Below are 21535 nucleotides of genomic sequence, written 5' to 3'. Positions count from 1 at the left end.
GCAGTTAATGTCCATACAAAGGAAAACTCGTGACACAAAGTTTGATTGAGAGCAGAAAGAACATTTATTTTTATAATGAAAAGCTTGACAAACAGAATAAACAATACTCCAAGAAATAAAATATACTGATGCACAATACAGCAAGCTTTCATACCACATGCCACCAGTATGTGCATTGTCATGCCCAAAATGGAGCATAGCTATAGACAGGAGAGCTATCACATTCTTGGAAATTCTTTGTGTGCATGATTGTTTGTTTGTTTCTTTGCTTGCTTGTTTTATCTATCTATCTATCTATCTATCTATCTATCTATATCTATCTATCTATCTATCTATCTATCTATCTATCTATCTATTATATGTATATCCTACCACAATCATAACCAGACTCTTGATGGCTCACAACATTTAACAAAACAATAAATAAACTACAGGTAGTCTCCAGCTTACAACAGTTCATTTAGTGACCAAAGTTACAATGGCACTGAGAAAAGTGAATTCTGGCCATTTTTCACACTTATGACCGTTGCAGCATTCCATAGTCACAATGATCAAAAGTCAGATACTTGGCAACTGACTCAGGTTTGGGACAATTGCCATGTCCCAGGGTTACACGATTCACTTCACAACTGTTAGTAATTTAACAAGTACAGTGATCCATTTAACAACCGTGACAAGAAATGTTGTAGAATCGGGCAAAAACACTCTCACTTAGCAAAAGAAATTTGGGGCTCAGTTGTGGTGGTAGGTCGAGGACGACCTGTAGACAATATACAAAAGCCATGTAGTCAAAAATGTAAAAACTTGCATTCCAGACAGTGTCTGACCTCATTATAAGTATCCTCTGGAAGTACTCCATTTTCAGCTGCTTGTGGAAAGTGACTAGAGTTGGTGCCAACCATAATAGTAAAAACCCTTCCTTTTGAGTGTTTGCCCAAATCAATTTTAGAAGCTGAGGATCCTCTTTGTTAAACATCTGCCTTATTAGGAAAAAAGAAAAAAAAGCTTTGTGTTGAAACTAGGAACCTACACTTTGTCAGAGGAATCCACAAGCATTTCTTTGCAACACACCATGCACATCCACTATCAGTGTTCCTTTGAAGGAAGACTGGCCCTCAAGAATAAGTGATGTAATACATAACAATTGATGAGTTGCATTTTAAATATCCTCCTCTGACAAAGCTATCAAGTGCCCGCCTCACTAGGAAGAAAAAGACCTGGGAATCAACTCCATAGCAAGCCTAAAATTACCTTAATTGAGACTGACTATAATAACAGAATCTTGCAAGTCTGATTGTGTTGTGTCTTTCCCCCCTTCTATTCCAGGACATCAGGGAGGTGTTTGCCTGAACCATTTCCAGATGTTCTTCTAGATTTAAAAAACACTTCATCCCCTTTGGCCTAGGAAACAGTTCCCCTGTATCTCTTCAGTGTCATTTTTGTTACTCAATACATCAAATGAGTTTTCATTGCTAAAGGCACAGGTCTCCAAACTTGGCAACTTTAAGACTTGTGGACTTCAACTCCCAGAATTCCTGAGCCAACATGACTGGGGGATTCTGGGAGTTGAAGTCCACAAGTCTTAAAGTTGCCAAATGTGAGGACCCCTGGCTAAAGGGGAACCCGAATATGGGTCTTCTTGCTCTTGGCCCAATCGCTTAACCACACCACCAAACAAGCTAAGAATCCAAACGGTGTGGGCCTTCCCCTCAGTGTATTCTGTCTTCCTTCAACAGGAATAGCAAACCTCGGAATCGCCCATCCTTCCGTCAGATCCTACTGCACCTTGACATCGCCTCTGCTGATGTGCTATCCACACCACAAGAGACCTACTTCAAATCCCAGGTGGGCTTCCTTGGCAAAATTAGTACTATATTGTGTTAAAAATGGATAGATCCTTTTTCATGTTATACTGTAAAGTAGTTTACAATGCAGTTATAACAGTGGTGGGATTCAAAAATTTTTACTACTGGTTCTATGGGTGTAGCTTGGTAGGCGTGGCAGGGAAAAGTTACTGCAAAATCCCCATTCCCTCCCCACCCCACTAACCTGCTTTCCAGCTCCGTTCTCCTGTGCAGGGCAACAAAAGAAGACCCAGCCAATCAGCTGGGACTCAGGAGGCTGAGAATAGATGGGGGTGGGGCGAGTCAGAGGTGGTATTTGCTAGTTCTCCAAACTACTCAAAATTTCTGCTACCGGTTCTCCAGAACTGGTCAGAACTTGTTGAATACCACCTCTGAGTTATAAACAATAACGTAAAAACAAACTAAATTAATCTAATCTCTGAAATTGCAAAACAACTTTTCGCAGTGTTACTAAGGAAAATGCCACGATAAACAAATGCATCTTTTTGCTAAGGACCGAATAGCTCCACTTTTCATCATTCTCATTATGGAACAGATACCATGCAGTGTGGGTGGGTGGGTGGGTGGGATATCATAACCTACAAGAGTAGCACCATTGTAAACAGTTTTCTGTTCTGTAGGCCTGGAGCCAGAAGAATTCAGGAAATGAGTTTATAGAGCTCTCATTTTCTTCCCCAGGCTGAATGGCGAGAAGAAGTGAAGCTCCATTTTGAAAAGATCAAATCGGAGGGGACATGTCTACACCGTTTGGAAGAGGAGTTGATCCACCGGCGGCGAGAAGAGCTCAGGTCAGGCAGGGGTGCTGAAACCACTAAAACATAGAAGACTGAATATATGTATTTATAAATAAAAGGTCTCATCTGAGCTGGATGCTGGAGGCTATGTGGACATCTCCCTGATCTTTTCCTTGTGATACTAAAAATGAGGTTTGTCACTCTGTAAGATGTGTTTTTCAACCTCACACTCTAGGGCACTTCCATGTAGAGCCAGGAGTGGCTTACTGCTGCCACCTGTCATAAGTTTATACATGATGACGTATATTCCTTGCATCTGCTGGCATGCTGAAAATACCAACATTTGGGGGGGGGGGGAGTTCCCCAATCAGTGAAGCAATTTTGTATTCCACAGAACTGAAGCAAAAATCTTGACAATTCCTCCCCTGTCTTGTATTTCACTACCATTCCTTTTATTGAAACTAACGATCGTTTTCTGTAAATTGAACTGAGCATAAACGGGAGAGTAAATTAATTGAATTTGCATTTCAGCTGAAACTTTATTTTTCATTTCCCAAACTTGTATGCCAACTGGAATGCAACTGTTGACATTTACATTTTATGGAACGTATTATAGAGCCTTGAGAAGAATAAATGCTAAGAAAAAAATGTATATAATGAAGAAAATGCACACAAAAGTACATATAGTGAAAAATGTACAAAAGTGCATTTGTCAAACTTGCTTGCAAAAAGGAAGCATTTTTTTTTAAAAAAAAGTTTGTACATATTATTGTATTGTTGTTTTAAGGACAGAACAATGAAGAAATAGAACAGAATAAACTTGAGAGTTGGAAAAGCGGAACATAAAATAGATCTGACTTCATAAATGTAGCTACTCCTTCTAAACGCATCTTCCTCTTAAACCTGCAGTGATGTTCCAGCAAATACCAAAGATGCTAGGACCTGTAATTTTCTGAGCTCACCTGAGTCCTTGCTACTAAGCATCTCAAAAACTGTCCCTGGTTTCTTATATATTGATGTCCTTGCAAGGGATTATCAAATAACCAGCAGTCTTTGAAAGAAGTGTCAAAACCCTGGGATGCAAGCTCCACCCCTTCTAAAAGGGGCAGAACGTGCAGCCTGCTGCCACACAACACTGTTTTCATTCTCCATTCGCCATAGCAGCAAGAACCTGTGGATGCTGTTTAATCTAATGTAGTGACCGAGGTGGATCAAAGCTGGGGGAATAAAACAATCCCCAGATAAGCACTACAAGCTCATATAAATAAATAACAAAATCACATCTGTTTATATGTTTTGAAAAGTTTTCTTGCTCCCCTCTCCTGCTTGCAGGCATGCCTTGGACATCCGGGAGCACTATGAACGTAAACTAGAACGGGCCAACAACCTTTATATGGAGCTCAATTCCCTCATGTTGCAGTTGGAGCTGAAGGAGAAAGAGCTGCTTCGGTAAGGTGACAGAAGTCCTGGAAGGCTGCTAAGCTTTGGAGCTAAAGAGACGTATTCTTATCTAAGCAAGAGCGGAAAGGTTCAGTAAAGAGAGCCTCGGCCTACCAGCTCTCTCTCTCTCTCTCTCAGTCCTCCCCTCGCCTCTATGACCTGTTTGCTGGATCTCAAATATTAATACCACACCATCTACTTGGGGCACCATTTTATCCATTAGGCAAGAAACACAGAAAAAGGGAAGGCACCAACCAAACCTCCTGCAACTATTTGCATTGGGAAGGTAGGAACTATTTGCCCTGGATTAAAAACAGAAAGTTCAGAAAGTTCTACCCAGCCTTTCTTAACCTGGCATCCTCCATATCAGGTGGAATTCAAGAGCCAGCAATAATTGTTCTCACTCAGAACAAGGGGAATTAAAATCCAAACACACCTTGAAGTCAGGTTATCCTTCATCCTCTGCAAACAGAAATGTATGGGTTTCTTCGAATGGTGTTGAATCAAGCAACTACTCAACCAGTCATCCAGTTAAAGTTGCTTTCTGGTATTTTATCTGATTATCCTTATTGTGTTACACGGGTCTTCAAACTTGACCGCTTTAACTCCCAGAATTCCTCCTCCAGTCATGTTAGCTCAGGAATTCTGGGAGTTGAAGTCCACAAGTCTTAAACTTGCCAGGTTTTGAAGACCCATCCTGTTTTTCTGCGCCCAAAGATCCTTACACCCCAGCATCTGCGCAGCTGGCATTAACTTTGCATCCTTCTGAATGTTCAGTCTTTGCATCCTTTTTTCTAGGCGAGAGCAAGCGTTAGAGAAGAAATACCCCGGACTTTTTAAGCATCATTCATCCCGCAGTCTCCTGCATGGCAACACAGTGGAGAAACTGATCAAAAAGAGGAATGTGCCACAAAAGCTCTCGCCTCACAGCAAAAGGTGAATCACCGCAGAGAAAGGCCTTCGCAGGAAGGGTTTAACAATGACCGTCCTGTGTGGTAGCATAATGAGAACCACCATGTGAGAAGAAAACGGAAATATGGGGCACAGAACCGACGTTTCAGTTTAGTCCAATGTCAGCTCCCAAATAGAGGAATAATGATATGAGGGCATACCTGTCCTGTTAGATGCTTTTTCCTATCCATCCTCTTTGTTGTATTTAGTTTGCTCCAAATGTTCAGCATCTTGTGGTGGTACCGAGCCTGCTAGCTGAGGGCATGATTAGTAATTTATTGCAATCTCCTCAGTGGTGGGATTCAAAAAAAAAATTACTGCCGGTTCTGTGGGCATGGCTTGGGGAGCATGGCAGGGGGAAGTTACTGTAAAATCCCCATTCCCTCCCCACCCCACTAACCTGCTTTCCAGCTCCGTTCTCCTGTGCAGGGCAACAAAGGAAAGATCCAGCCAATCAGCTGGGACTCGGGAGGCAGAGAATAGATGGGGGTGGGGCCAGTCAGAGGTGGTATTTGCCGGTTCTCCGAACTATTCAGAACCCGCTGAATACCACCTCTGAATCTCCTGCAAATTACTTCAATGGCTTTTATTTTATTTCTAATTGTTGTTGTTGTTTTATTCATGTGAACCGCCCACAATCACTTCAGTGAGATGGGCAGCACTATAAATTAATCTTGTTAATAGGTGTAATCATGCGAAGACTAATTCACTAGGAGTACAGCCAGTCCTTACTTAATGACCGCAATTGAAACTGGGATTTTGGTTGAAAGTTACTGCAATCATGAAGCAGATCGCCATGTGACTCGACTCAGTTATTATAACAGTTTTTATGATGATTGTAAATCGATCTTTAAGCAAATTACAAACCATACAGTCATTAAGTGAATCCATTCTCCTGACTGGGCTTTTTTTTTTTTTTGGCTGGAAACCAGCAAAGAAAGTTGCAAATTGCAATCATAGGGACCGCAGGAAGTCACAACCATAAACCATAACCAGTTGCCCCAAATGCAACCTATAGGAACACCTGGGATGTGTGCAGCAGTTGTAACTTGAAGGACAGGTCATAAATAACTTTTCAGAGTCTGTCATAACTTCAAAAGGTTGTTAAGCAGCCAGTTATTAAGTGAGGGCTACCTGAATACGTTTCTATATTTCAGCTATTCTAGAAGTCTCTTCATTGCTTTCTTTCAAGAAAAATAATAATCTAATGTAAGACCATAAAGCAGCAACAGCAAAACTGTAAAAAAAAAAGTGTGTGTGTGGGGGGGAGCAGCCTTAGGAGCAGCAACATAGGAGCCCATTTCTTAAACTCAGGGTTTGATTGAAATTACGGTGCCCTCTCCCTTCTTGGCATCGAGGTTACTCAGCTAACTATGTTTCGCTTCTGCAGGCCAGACATTCTAAAGACGGAGGTCATCCTGGACCCCAGCCTGCCTCAGCTTGCCATCCCCGTGTGCCAGAAAGGTCCCCCGTCGCCCGGGCGTAACCGCCGTGCTAAGTCACGCTACCGCAAGGTCAGCACGCGGGGCAGCTGTGGGGAGCTGGCCGACCCCAGTGGAGCCAAGCGCCTGGAGCCCTGCACAGCCCTCCGAGGGCTCCAGCATGACTTGCTGCTGCGCAAGATGTCGTCTTCCAGCCCCGACCTCATTTCCACGACGTTGGGAGCCGAGGGCCGCAAGGGGGCGGCGGGGCCCGAGTCACCACCGGCGGAGCAGCCCCGCAGCGAGACGCCCAGTGAAGACACGGCCTCGGTGCCTTGCTCCAGCAGCCCCGACTCGCCCTCTTCTCGACAGGGGGCGGTGGGGCTGCCAGGGAAGGCAAGACTGCAGCCCGGAGAAGAGGCGGAACGGGAACAGGGCAAGGGCAGCCGCTCAGGGGCCTCACAGCAGTCTCAGCACCTCACACCGGCAGCTATGTTGTACCGGGCGGCTGTCACCCGCAGCCAGGTAGCACGGTGTTTCTTTCCACTTTTTCTTCCTTCCTTTCTCAATGGAAGAAAGTAGAATAGAATGGAATGGAGTGGAGTGGAGTGGAATGGAATTAGAATAGAATTAGAATAGAATTAGAAATAGAATAGAATTAGAAATAGAATTAGAAATAGAAATAGAATAGAATAGAATAGAATAGAATAGAATAGAATAGAATAGAATAGAATAGAATAGAATAGAATAGAATAGAATAGAATAGAATAGAATAGAATTTTTATTGGCCAACGGTGTAACCCCCTAGCCATGTCATATTAAAAAAAAAATCTAAATAACCTTAACTGCAGAGCAGGAAAAACTTTATAAAAAATCCCAAAACAACATTCTCCTGCTTCCAAAGGGCCCCAAAGAAGTAGACAGAGCAGCTGCCCTTGGAAGATGCCCCAGACCTCAGAAACTGCTACCAAGCAGACTGTAGGTTTTGTAGAATACCGTTATATTTTCGGTAGTCTCTTTATGGCTGGTCTTCGATCTTGAGAAGAACTGAGGTTAGTGAAGAATAAAGTTCTTAATTTCATCCAGACAGACCAGAAGCAAAATTGTACACTATGAAATGATCCTGGAAACAGACAGGTTACCAGGTGGTTGTGTTATTTTACATTTATTTATTTTACATTTATTTATTTTATTTGTTTGTCAAACATGTACACTGCTCAAAAAAATAAAGGGAACACTTAAACAACACAATGTAACTCCAAGTCAATCACACTTCTGTGAAATCAAACTATCCACTTAGGTAGCTACACTGATTGACAATCAATTTCAAGTGCTGTTGTGCAAATGGAATAGACAACAGGTGGAAAGCATAGGCAGTTAGCAAGACATCCCCAATAAAGGAGTGATTCTGCAGGTGGTGACCACAGACCACTTCTCAGTTCCTATGCTTTCTGGCTGATGGTTTGGTCACTTTTGAATGCTGGCAGTGCTGTCACTCTAGTGGTAGCATGAGACGGAGTCTACAACCCACACAAGTGGCTCAGGTAGTGCAGCTCATCCAGGATGGCACATCAATGCGAGCTGTGGCAAGAAGGTTTGTTGTGTCTGTCAGCGTAGTATCCAGAGCATGGAGGCACTACCAGGAGACAGGCCAGTACATCAGGAGACGTGGAGGAGGCCGTAGGAGGGCAACAACCCAGCATCAGGACTGCTACCTCCGCCTTTGTGCAAGGAGGGACAGGAGGAGCACTGCCAGAGCCCTGCAAAATGAGCTCCAGCGGGCCACAAATGTGCATGTGGCTGCTCAAGCGGTCAGAAACAGACTCCATGAGGGTGGTATGAGGGCCCGACGTCCACGGGTGGCGGTTGTGCTTACAGCCCAACACTGTGCAGGACATTTGGCATTTGCCAGAGAACACCAAGATTGGCAAATTCGCCACTGGTGCCCTGTGCTCTTCACAGATGAAAGCAGGTTCACACTGAGCACATGTGACAGACGTGACAGGGTCTGGAGACACCGTGGAGAACGTTCTGCTGCCTGCAACATCCTCCAGCATGACTGGTTTGGCAGTGGGTCAGTAATGGTGTGGGGTGGCATTTCTTTAGGGGGCCACACATCCCTCCATGTGCTCGCCAGAGGTAGCCTGACTGCCATTAGATATCGAGATGAGATCCTCAGACCCCTTGTGAGACCATATGCTGGTGCGGTTGGCCCTGGATTCCTCCTAATGCAAGACAATGCTAGAGCTCATGTGGCTGGAGTGTGTCAGCAGTTCCTGCAAGACGAAGGCATTGATATGGACTGGCCCGCCCATTCCCCAGACCTGAATCCAATTGAGCACATTGGGACATCATGTCTTGCTCCATCCACCAATGCCATGTTGCACCACAGACTGTCCAGGAGTTGGAGGATGCTTTAGTCCAGGTGTGGGAGGAGATCCCTCAGGAGACCATCCGCCACCTCATCAGGAGCATGCCCAGGTGTTGTAGGGAGGTCATACAGGCACGTGGAGGCCACACACACTACTGAGCCTCATTTTGACTTGTTTTAAGGACATTACATCAAAGTTGGATCAGCCTGTAGTGTTTTTTTCCACTTTAATTTTGAGTGTAACTCCAAATCCAGACCTCCATGGGTTGCTAAATTTGATTTCCATTGATAATTTTTGTGTGATTTTGTTGTCAGCACATACAACTATGTAATGAACAAAGTATTTAATAAGAATATTTCATTCATTCAGATCTAGGATGTCTTATTTTTGTGTTCCCTTTATTTTTTTGAGCAGTCTATAAGATAACAAGTATAGGTATGAACATAAACAAGAACAAAAGGAGTAAATACAGATAAATGGGGACAGGACAGTAGGTGCACTGGTGCACTTATGCACGCCCCCTTTAAGGACCTCTTAGGAATAGGGGGAGGTCCACGGTAGACAGTTTGAATTTGAAGCTATGAGGTTTTTTTAAAAAACAACAACAAAGTTTTTATTTTTTACAACAAACATACGAACAAAACATAAAAACATAAAACCCTCTTTCAATTATATACATTCAGTGTGTCAGTTGGTTACAATCTTTTGTGCTATCCTTTTTTTTACCATTCCTCACATGTTATATAAATTCTCACCTTACCGGTTTAGCTTATATAATATCAATTATTAAACATTCATTTAACTATTTTTCCATCATTTTATATGAGATATTCTAATTTTCATTATGATTTAATCTTATGCATTCATCCAATGGTTATGAATTTGAAGCTGTGAGGGTTTGAGGCTGTAACAACAGAGTCAGGTAGAGCATTCCAGGCGTTGACCACTCTGTTGCTGAAGTTGTATTTCCTGAAATATTTTCATATTTCAAGGCCTTTACAGTTCAAGTCCTCATTTCACAGCATCTTTCTTTTTCATTTCAAGATCTTTTTCTGTTTCTCTCAGGTTTCAATGAGTATCTCAATATTTACCAAAGACTATAATTCGTAACTGTAATTCCTCCCCTCTCCGGCAACTACTAAAACAGGCATAGGAATTGCTGGAATCTCTCTCCTTCTTCCTTCTCTATTTTTTTCTCCATTTTATTTAGTTTCTTCCTCCACTCTCCTTATTGATCTTGTCATTTATGCTCCTGGTGTGTCTATTAATTTTTGTTGGTTTAGAAACTGAAGTGTCTAAGGGTGATTGCAACCCTCTCCCTTTTGTAAAGTTACCAAGTTCTTACTACTCCCCCATACTTCCTGTGGAAAAAGGATGTTCCCCCACCTTTCCCCATCCTGCCTTCTCATCTTTGAACATCAGAGCTGCAGATCTTTCTACAGACTCAAAGTCTACAAAGTCAAGTCTTCCCTCCCGTCATGGAACTCATTTCTCTATTCTTTAAGCCAAGCCATTCTGAAAAAATTCTGCACCCCCTGTGGGTTACGGCATTATAGTGCAACCAAAGCGACCCACTTGAAGCAAAAAGCTAATGTGCTAGAGGAGAAAAACCATGTCAGACTTGGGGGTTTGGAACTTCAACACTTCTAAAAAACCACATTGGGTTTCTGGATCAATTTTAAGGCAGTTGTGAGGTTGGCTAAATCCAGTTCTTTTCTACCATCCTTTCCTCAACTAGGAGCATAAATGCACAAAAAGGTTCATAGGCTAATTATAGGTACCATTGCCTGAACTCTCCTTGTTTAAGGTAAAGGTAAAGGTTCCCCTCACACATAGGTGCTAGTTGTTTCCAGCTCTAGGGGCGGTGCTCATCTCTGTTACAAAGCCGAAGAGCCAGTGCTGTCTTGAAGATGTCTCTGTGGTGATTAAATGCCAAAGGCGCACAGAACACTGTTACCTTCCCACCAAAGTGGTCCCTATTTTTCTACTTGTATTTTTACATGCTCTCGAACTGCTAGGTTGGCAGAAGCTGGGACAAATAATAGGAGCTCACTCCGTTACGCGATGCTAGGGATTTGAACCGCCAAACTGCCGACCTTTCTGATGGACAAGCTCAGCATCTTAGCCACTGAGCCACAGTGTCCCACACCACACCATCTCACTGTTTAGAGACCTTGAATACTCAAATCACCTGTTCAAGATAGGAGACAGGTGGGCCTGTTTGGCACCATAATTAACCTCTCATTGGACCAATCATTTCTCAACAAGGCTTGTCTTGAAGTTAGGGCAAAATAAATGTGTTGAGGTCAAGAGGTCAAATCTTTGTTGGTGATCGGGTTTTAGTTATTTAGTTAGTTTCATTCACCTTTATTAAAGATATAATGCTGTAAGAGGAATACAGAAATAAACTTGAAAGCAAACTGGACCTTCTGAGGAAAAATAAAAGAGAACCTGAGGAAAAATAAAAGAGAACCCAGTCTTGGGAAATGGGAAAACATGGGAAAGAAACTCAAAATAACCCCACTCTCATTCTACTTGTTGTAAAATGGCAGAGATGGAAACTCTGGCAGCTTCAAGCTTGTGTTATTATATCCTGCAAGGGCCTTCTTGTAATCCTTGCTTTGTCTGTTTCCAGTCTGACCTATTTTGAAAAGTTGACAAATCCTAACACCATTTCTTTTTATTTCATTCATCTTGACTTAGAAACGTGGTATCTCCTCAGAGGAAGAAGAGGGCGAAGTGGACAGTGAAGTTGAGCTCCCTCTCCGGCAAAGGTGAGCATTTACCTGATTTAGGGCTCAGATCCCAAGGATCAATGAATGGGGTAGAGTGGAAAATGTCCATCCCTCCTTTATTTTTTGAGAGTGGGTCAGAGACTTAAGGGGAAAGATAGTACCTTTTCCTTTAGTTTGACAATACCTAAAAATATCCCAGAAAACATCAGTATTTCCATCAAATTTCAGCGGCACAATTTAATGATTTGAAGAGCAGAAAAATAATGTGAGGGTCATGATGGTTATAAAAATGCCACCTGTAGAAACTATTGGAATCCATGAAATAGAATGAAACTACAGATTTCTCAGTATTGCTCTACTGAAGAGGCATCTGTGGGATTGTAAGAGTCTGCTTGATAAATCCACCCATCCTATGGAGCTTCCTCATGAAAGAAAAGTGGTCTACAAAGAAATAAAATTAATTGCTTACTTAGAATCGTTGCAAAAAGGAGAGTTGTAAATGCTTTGGGATTCCTTCTTAATTAGCAGTGCTGAGTAGGCAGCCGGGGTAAAATGAGCCAACCTTTTAGGATTATGAGTACCTGAATGAGAGAGAAACTGTTGAATGAAAAGAGGGACTAACAGTATTCTTCAGCATCTTCATAAACGATCTAGATGAGGGAATTGAAAGGGAACTCATCAAATTTTCAGATGACACTAAGCTGGCAGGAGTAGCCAACAACCCAAAAGACAAACTTGCGATCCAAAATGATCTTGACAGACTTGAAAACTAGGCCCTATCTATCAAAATGAAATTGAACATAGATAAAAGTAAGAAAAACTGACTGTATAAGTACAGACTAGGTGAAACTTGATTAATGCCAGTAACTCTGAGAGGGATCTTGGAGTCCTCGTGGACAGTCACTTAAATATGAGCCAACAGTGTGCAGCAGAAGCCAAAAAACCAAATGCAACCCTAGGCTGCATTAATAGAGGGACATCAAATAGAATCAAGATCCTGTGAAGTGCAAGTACTGTTTTAAAAACCTTAGTAAAATTACACTTGGCATACTGCATCCAGTTCTGGTCACCATAATATAAAACAGATGTTGAGGCTCTGGAAAGAGTGCTAAAAAGAGCAAGAAGAATAATTAGGGCCCTGGGAGCTAAAATATATGAAGAACTGTTGCAGGAACTGGGTATGTCTAGTCTAGTGAAAAGAAGAACTAGGGGAGACATGATAACAATATTCCACTATTTGAGGGGCTCCTACAAAGATGAGTGGGTCAAATTATTCTCCAAAGCATCAAAAGGCAAGACGAGAAACAATGAATGGAAACTAAAACCAAGGAAAGGAGCAACCTAGAACTAAGGAGAAATTTACTAACAGTGAGAGCAATCAACCAATGGAATATGGCTTGCCTTCAAAAGTTGTGGGTGCTCCATCACTGGAAGCTTTCAAAAATAGACTGGACTGCCATTTGTCTGAAATGGTATAGGGCAGGGGTAGGGAAACTTGGTTCTTTTATCACTTATGGACTTCAACTCCCAGAATTCCTGAGTGAGCCATAAAAACCATAAAACCAGTAGGCCAGGGATGGGGAACCTTTTATGGCTCACTCAGGAATTCTGGGAGTTGAAGTCCATAAGTGATAAAAGAGCCAAGTTTCCCTATCCCTGGTATAGGGTCACCTGCTTGAGCAGAGAGTTAGACCAGAAGACCCCAAAATTCCTTCCAACTCTATTATTCTATGTTCTATGTTTTAAATAGGGATATGCAAGAGATTGTTTATTGTATGTGTTTCTTCTTGGGTGTTTCTACCTCTAATCAGGGGTGGGTTTCTACCGGTTCTGTCCACCTCTGTAGAACCGGTAGCTCTGAAGAGCAGCAGACATAGAACCGGTTCTATGTCTGCTGATGTTTTTGCCCACCCGCCCATCTGGCCTCTTACCTGATCTTTATTTCCTGATTTTTCAACTTCAGCTGCCGAACGAGGCACAGCTGCAGTTAAAAAAGCAGGAAAAGAGGGCTGTTTCAAAGGCTGCTTCTCTGCGTGCGGCATGCTGATGACGATTTACAGGCGTGCAGCTCGCAGCATGCAGGGAAGCTCGTAAATCCCGAACCGGTAGTTAACCCTGTCGTATCCCACCCCTGCCTCTAATCATGAAGTAAAAATACAGAATATCTTTCCCAACTGCTGTCTGTCCAGCATGTTGGAAAGACCACCAAGATGGGGAAAGCTTACACCTTGACTCAAACTCTATTCCTGGTGAGGAGTGAATGAGGGTATAGAGAAGATGATACAGGATCTTCCACATCTTCTTTTGCCTCCTTCCTCCACCCTAACCCCCTTTGATTGGCTATATGGCATCAAGTCAGTGACGGCTTTTGGTGATCACATATATAGACTTTCTCCAGAATGATGTTCCCAGCCTGGCTTTTAGGTTATCCAATTGCCAATGGAAACTAATTTAATCCATCCACTTTGCTGCTTGTCTTCCTGTTATCTTTCCTTCTACTGTTTCCAGAATAATGCACCTCTCAAGAGAGCTAGCTCTTTGCATAATATTATAATTTGAGCTTGATCATTTGTGCCTCAATTAGTTTAATTCCCCCCTCCTCACCATGATCCATTTCTTTGTTTTGGCTACCCATGATGTTCTCGACAGTCTTCCCCAACACCAAAAGCATTTTCCTTCCTGCTTCTTCTAAGCCCAACTTTTGCTTTCATAGAATGCCACAGAAAAAAACAGCATCGCTACAAGCTGCGATCGTTATAAATTTAGACAAATTGGAGCATCTGAATATCATTTCCAGGGCCTTCACTGCTACTCTACCAATTGCTAATAGTTAAGTTTGCAGTGCAGTACTTGACTGTTGGTTCCTTTGCTCTCGACAGTCTCAAAACACAGGACTTATCCACCACTTCAATATCTTAATTGTCAGTTCTAAATCTGATTGCTGCACCTATTATCATTAACTTGGTCTTCTTGATATTATCCCATACTTTTGGTGTATAACTTCATTATTAGAGCTCCCAGGTCATTTGCAGTTTCCACTGGAATGTCATCAGCGTAGAGCGTACTGATTTTTCTTCTCCCAATTATAAAATCATTTTATTTTATTTTATTTTTAATTTATTTATTTGTCAATTGCTTACAAGATAATAGGTATAAGTAAAAACATAGTTATAAATACATGGATACATATAAGAAAAATAAAAGAAGAATAAGAGAAACAATAGGACAGGGACGGTAGGCACGTTGGTGCGCTTATGCACGCCCCCTACAGACCTCTTAGGAAAGGGGTGAGGTCAATAGTAGACAGTCTAAGGTTAAAGTTTTTGGGGTTTGGGGAAGAAACCACAGAGTCAGGTAGAGTATTCCAGACATTGACCACTCTGTTGCTGAAGTCGTATTTCCTGCAATCAAGTTTGGTGCGATTAACCTTGAGTTTGTATCTATTGTTTGCTCTTGTGTTGTTATGGTTGAAGCTGAAGTATTCATTGACTGGTAGGACATTGCAATGTATGATTTTATATCCTATACTTAGATCGGACCGAAGGCAGCGTAGTTCTAGGTTTTCTAGGTCTAGAATTTCGAGTCTGGTGGCATAAGGTATTCTGCAACGAGTAGAGGAGTGGAGAACTCTTCTTGTGAAATATTTCTGGACTTTCTCAACTGTGTTAATATCAGGTACGTAATGTGGGTTCCAGACTGATGAGCTGTATTCGAGTATTGGTCTAGCAAATGTTTTGTATGCTCTGGTTATTAGTGTAATATTACCAGAGAAAAAGCTACGTAAGATTAGGTTAACAACTCTTAATGCCTTTTTGGCTATGTAGTTACAGTGGGCTCTAGCACTTAGGTCATTTGAGATGGGTACTCCAAGATCTTTGACAGAGTTTGGATCATCAACAATGTCTTGACTATTCAGCCTGTATTTTATTTTCTGGTTTGTTTGTTTTTGCCAGTATGTAGGACAGTATGTAGGACATGTAGAGCATTTATTTGTTGAGATTTGAAGTTGCCATTTGCTTGACCATTCTGATACATAGTCAAGGACTTTTTGAAGGGTAGCAGTATTGTCTGTGGTGTTGAATAGCTTTACATCATCAGCGAAGAGAACGCAGTTGCTCTTGATATGATCACAGAGGTCATTTATATAGAGTATGAAAAAAGTTGGTCCTAGAACACTGCCTTGGGGGACACCACTGTTGAAAGGTACAGAATTTGATTCCCAATTTTGACCATTTGTTGTCTGTTTGACAGGAATGCTTCTATCCAGTTATGCAGGTGTCCAGAGATGCCGTAAGATTTTAGTTTTAGGAGTAGTTTGTCGTGTACCACTGAATCAAAGGCTTTACAGAAGTCTATGTAGATTGCGTCTATTGCTTTGCCCTGGTCGACTTGTGTCGTCCATATGTTTTTGCAGTGTAAGAGTTGCAGATTACAGGATAGTTTTTTTCTGAAACCAAATTGTTTATTGGAGAGTAGGTTATTTGTCTCTAAGTGGAGGATGATGGATTGGTTAATAATTGATTCCATGACTTTACAGGTGACGCAGCATAAGGAGATTGGTCTGTAATTTTCAACTAGGCTGGGGTCTCCCTTTTTGAAGATGGGGATGACCGTGGCTTGTGACCATAGTTTTGGCAAGGAGCTGGTCCTGAAAGATTTTTCAAAGATTATGCTTAGAGGTTCGGCTATGGCAGTGGATAGCCTTTTTAAAGAAGTAGGCACATATTCCGTCCAGTCCAATAGATAAAGATGGTTTTAGATTGCGTAGTGCTTTTTTAACATTGTCTTACCTTCTTCCAACCCAGCTTCTCTCAATATATTATTCAGCATACAGTATAGGTTAAATAAAGCAAGAGAATACATTTCCTCTTTTGCTGATCTGGAGCCAATAGTCTGATTGTGAATTCTTTCCCTAAATTTCATGTGAAGATATTCTGGGTTCCCCATTTTCCAAAGGAAATTCCATAGTTTGAAATGATCAACACAAAGGCCTTTCTGTAATCAATGAAGCACATATTTTCTTCTCTTTCCACGGGGCCATTATTGCTCTAACTACATTCTGTCTAACTTCATGGCTCTCCAGAACTACGACTTTTATAATCTCAGGTTCCTGAGTGGAGAAGGAGGTGTGACATATTTTAAGTCAAGAAAAACAAGGGAGTTAGGGATGGATAATTTGATGGGAAAGGGCAGGTTGGATTTGTTAACAGTTTAGGACACTTGCCTCTTGTCCTGCTATTGCATCTCTTGGAGCTTGGGTACCAAGTGTGCTGGTTCCATCTGGAGCCCAGGTTTCTCCCTGGGTGCAGTCATCTTCTTTTCTCCTGTTTCAGGCTGACTGGGGTTTTTCTCTTCTTTCGCCGTCTTTCCTAGGTGGCCTCAAGCTAGGAGCAAGCGGCAATCTCTCTCCACCTTCAGCTCCGAGAACTTCTCAGATGGGGATGGTGAGGAGGGCACCGGCAGTGAGGGCACCACAGCTTCCCACAGTGGTGGCACCCCAGATGTGCCCAGTACCAATACAGATGAACGCCTGGATGCTGAGCGCTCAGATGATGACATACTGGGGAACTCTGATGGGTTGTCCGAAAAGGAAGCCGCCATTCAGCTTGTGAAACGACAGCTCAGTGCTGAGCAGAATGCTGGAGAGGTGGGTCAACTGAGTAAACATTAGCCCTTCTCCCTCAGGACTGGGGGTCTCACACACATCCCAAGCGCAGACTTACCGCCAGTGGTGTCCATTGAAGAGGAAGGGGCTTTGGAAGAGAAATGTTCAAGTTGGTTCAGCATTAATTAATTATTAGGCTACATGTCTGCCTGCACTCACAGCATCAGGGATTTATTGGCTTTCATTCTGAGGCTTTAAGAATCTGGTTCTTGCCCCTCAGAGCTGCAAAGAACGTGCATAAGTCATTTATGGTTAACTTTCCAACCTTTTTCTTCCATTGATGGCCTTGTGTTTGTTTGCAGACCCCAATGGAGCTTTGCGCGCAAGTGCCCACCACTTGCACGAATGAACCTTCGAGCACATGCACAAGCATTCTCTGCTCAAGCGCCCTCCACTCACACGAGTGGAGCTTTGTGCATGAGGCAAAGACTTGCCGCTTGCGCAAGTGGAGCTTCTTGCCCATCGGTCATGCGGCCTGGTTTGAAACAGGTTGCAGCCTGGTAGTGGGCCGTGGCTCAGGGGTGCAGCCTGGTGCAGTGTGTATGCATAGTCCAGTGGCAAAAAACAGATTTACTTGCCTCCTTAATATAGAATATTTGTTTTTTAAATCATACCTTGCCATTGGAATCCATGACCAAATGTGACCTAAGGTTTTCTGCCAGGTTTTCCTTCCTTCCTTCCTTCCTTCCTCCCTCCCTCTTTCCTTCCTTCCTTCCTTCCTTCCTTCCTTTCTTCCTTCCCCTTCCCTGCCTGCCATCCTTCCTTCCCTTCCCTTCTCTCCAGCCTGTCTGCCTGCCATCCAACCTTCCTTCCTTCCATCCATCCATCCTTCATTCCTTCCCCTTCCCTGCCTGCCATCCTTCCTTCCCTTTCCTTCCCTTCCCTTCCCTCCAGCCTGCCTGCCTGCCTGCCATCCACCCACCCATCCATCCTTCCTTCCTTCCATCCATCCTTCCTTCCCCTTCCCTGCCTGCCATCCTTCCTTCCCTTTCCTTCCCTTCCCTCCAGCCTGCCTGCCTGCCATCCACCCATCCTTCCTTCCTTCCATCCATCCTTCATTCCTTCCCCTTCCCTGCCTGCCATCCTTCCTTTCCTTCCCTTCCCTTCCCTTCCCTCCAGCCTGCCTGCCTGCCTGCCATCCTTCCTTCCATCCATCCTTCATTCCTTCCCCTTTCCTGCCTGCCATCCTTCCTTCCCTTCCCTTCCTTCCTTCCCTCCAGCCAGCCTGCCTGCCTGCCTGCCATCCTTCCTTCCTTCCTTTCCTGCCTCCCTCCCTCCCTCTTTCCTCCCTCCCTTCCGTCCTTCCCTTCCTTCCCTTCCCTCCAGCCTGCCTGCCTGCCATCCTTCCTTCCTTCCCCTTCCCTGCCCGCCATCCTTCCTCCCTTCCCTTCCCTTCCTCCAGCCTGCCTGCTCCATCCTTCCTGCCTTCCTTCCTTTCTTTCCTTCCTTCCTTCCTTTCCTTCCTCCCTCCCTTCCTTTTTCCCTTCCTTCTTTCCTTCCTAGCCTTCCTCCCCATCCCTCTCTTGGCTCCAATTTTCCTCACCTGCTTCATCTCTTTCTAGGATCCTGCCACCTACGAAGACTCGGATTGCGATAGTGCCGAACTGGACAATTCAGGCAGTGGGGAAGTGCAGAGACTTCCAGACATACCGAATTTGTGATCTCCGCTGCTTGGGTTTCCTTTCCCAGGTTGTACAGTTCCCTCCTCCCTTCTCGGCCACCCTGCACCACCACCACCTTCTCCCCAGATATTTATATAAATAATTATAAAGCTCTATATAAATCTATATTATCTCATAATCTCTGGAAAGAGAGCCAGCACACCTCATTCCTCTCCTCAGTTCCTGTTCCCACGTTTTCTCTGACCAGTTGGGGAGGGAGGTCGAGGGTCTCACCTTATTATCAGGGCTCACTGCTTTCAACGCTGGACAGCTGGAACGGAGGCCGCCACCGAACAGACCCTCCCCATGGGCGGCCACTGGCCCCACAGCTCCCCACTTGCTCTACCCACAGGAAGGCACCGATTCCTTCCATTTTGCTTCTTCCAAAGTCCCGGATGGTTTGGGAATTCAGCAGAAGACCAGCCAGGCCGACGGGCCATCAATGCCCAAGGGATGAAGAGAAGAGAGCCAGAGGCGGCATGGGGCTAAGAAACGGTGCTTTTATCTGCCAATGGAAATGACAACGGTGCACCAGCAGGGCTGCAGGTTCCCAGCTCAGCCTCTTGACTGGATGATGTACATCACCACCGCAATGTCCTGAGTGGTTAACTGGACTATCTCTGAGATGGACTTGATGCATGTTTGGGCCGTAAGTCAGCACGGAACTATTGTCCCAGTGGACAGCTTGAAAACGAGCCATTGCCATCACCTTTCTGCCCTTGTAGCTGTTCTCGGAAGCAACAACAAGACTGAAGGCCTCAACTCCTTCCCAGGCCCCATGTCTCTTCCCATTACATCATCCTCACCTTCTCCGCATCCAATCCTTCTGCAGAAAAAAACACACACACACACACACACACACACACACTTGCACAGGCTTTCCTACCTTTTGAGAAAGCCCACTGTGTCTTTAGGTTGGGATGGGAAAAGTGGCCCTCTTCTGCTCTCTGCTGGCACCAACATGCACTGCACTTTTTTGTGCTTGGTTTATTTATTTATTTATTTTATTTATTTATTATGAAAAAATGTTTACATTTACACTTATTGTGTGTCCCGTCTGAGGGAGGAAGCCAGGGAGGGGGGAAGGAAAGGGAGCGCATAAGGGGCCCTGGATAAGCGGGAATTTGACATTTCTGACCCATTTATGTCGAGCTGCTGCCCTGCCTAAAAAGACCAATGAGAGTTGCTCGAGTTTACACTTGTGTGGAGAAAACCAAACCAAACCACCGGGTCCTCTTGGTTTCTCAGGTGAAAATCTTGGCTTGGAGAATCCTTTTGTGTTATCGCCCCCTTTTCAATTCTTTTGTTGCTTAGAGATGTTTGGCTAAACCCCAGGGTTGTGAGAGTCTAGGTCAGGCGAAGTGCAAGGGTGGGCATAAAAACTTACCCAGAAACATTGTTTTTTTTCTCCCAGTGGAAGACTTGCAGGAAAAGGAGCACAGCCACCTAATAATAATAATAATAATAATAATAATAATAATAATAATAATAATAATAATAATAATAATAATAATAATAATAATAATAATAATAATAATGTTGGAACCAATGCAACTCTTTCCCCATTGCAACCAACCAGCTTTTGCTGGAAAAAGAGGGTCTCAAAAATTATTGTTGAAGGAAATCTTATGAGGGGCAGTTGGCTGTCTGCATGGTATGTTGGATGCTGCTGTTGCCTCTATGGCAGGAAAGTGTTGGATTGCATTCAACCCTCAGGTGCCCTGGTGCTGATCCTTTTCAGTTCAAAGAGGCCAAGACCTTGGGTGCTCAAGATGCTGCTATTGGCAGCATGTTTGATGCTTATTTATCCATAGAGCCACAGGTGCTCCTTTCTCATGAAAGGGGACACTCAGTAACCCTAGGGGAGAATGTACTGCAATCAGACACAAGTTTGGTATAGGTTTAATTGCCTGCGTTTTGAATGTTCATCAGTGTCCCATATTTCTGGTAACAAGCCCTCCCCAGACAAAAGTTGCATTGTTTCCTAGGGAAATTGCATACGAGTAATCTGCCAATCAAGGTTGATGGGACTACCAGGCCAAGCAGAGTACTGGCCTACTGTATATTGTAAAGCAGTTTCTGCCAGGTCAGATAATGTTACTGAATAATGTCTGCAATATTGGAAAATGTGCTAGGTAATCTCCCCTGGTTATCAACACAGGCTCGCAAACCCTATTTATGCACTACCAACTGCTTTAGAAAAAGTCTCCTTCATGTCAAGTTTGACTCACGGTAACTTCTTAGTTACATCTGTGTAGGGTTGGGTGGTTGTTCTCTTTTGGCAACAAGAGAAATCATTTGCCATTGTCTTCCGGGGTCTATAAATATTTCCAGAATAGCCTGTACTTTGGTGGACTCCTGGTGAATTCCCTGGTGGACTCCTGTTCAAATACTAATCAGATTTCACACTATTTTTGGAGATCATCTTTTGGCCTCTGCAATATTTTTCCCCCTCTTGGTTGGTCCCCCACTTAATATTGAAATAATCCATATCTTCGCTAAGAAGGATCATACCAACACACTCCTTTTTCATAACCTTAAAGGCATGGGAGAAGTTCAAGGGTGATGTAATTGTCGCTAAATTTTATGCAACCGTTGCATTACTGTTGGACACTAAAAAAAAAAAAAAGGATGTAAACTTTTGATGCAGAATTTATTCTCAGGGCTACCATATCTGCCACTGCAAAAATC

General features: G+C 43.4%; 1 protein-coding gene across 2 annotated transcripts in view; it reads left to right on the top strand.

Moving 5' to 3' along the window:
* MAP3K12 (mitogen-activated protein kinase kinase kinase 12) overlaps nucleotides 1-19920 on the top strand; it is a 126633-nt gene extending 106713 nt beyond the window's left edge. For both annotated transcript variants that reach the window (XM_087956381.1, XM_026677380.2), the window contains exons 7-14: nucleotides 1737-1845; nucleotides 2544-2653; nucleotides 3932-4048; nucleotides 4838-4975; nucleotides 6381-6936; nucleotides 11487-11557; nucleotides 16892-17165; nucleotides 18746-19920. In XM_087956381.1, the coding sequence (XP_087812507.1) occupies nucleotides 1737-1845; nucleotides 2544-2653; nucleotides 3932-4048; nucleotides 4838-4975; nucleotides 6381-6936; nucleotides 11487-11557; nucleotides 16892-17165; nucleotides 18746-18844 (1474 nt within the window). In that variant the 3' untranslated portion in view covers nucleotides 18845-19920. The remainder of the gene's footprint in view (nucleotides 1-1736; nucleotides 1846-2543; nucleotides 2654-3931; nucleotides 4049-4837; nucleotides 4976-6380; nucleotides 6937-11486; nucleotides 11558-16891; nucleotides 17166-18745) is intronic.
* Nucleotides 19921-21535: the final 1615 nt, after the last annotated feature.

The sequence above is a fragment of the Notechis scutatus genome, chromosome 2 (genome assembly GCF_049901735.1).
Source record: "Notechis scutatus isolate UNSWTSFEM ecotype Mainland chromosome 2, rNotScu1.2, whole genome shotgun sequence".
NCBI lineage: Eukaryota > Metazoa > Chordata > Lepidosauria > Squamata > Elapidae > Notechis > Notechis scutatus.
The sequence above is the reverse complement of the archived record's forward strand: the minus strand, read 5'-3'. Positions and strand labels throughout refer to the sequence as shown.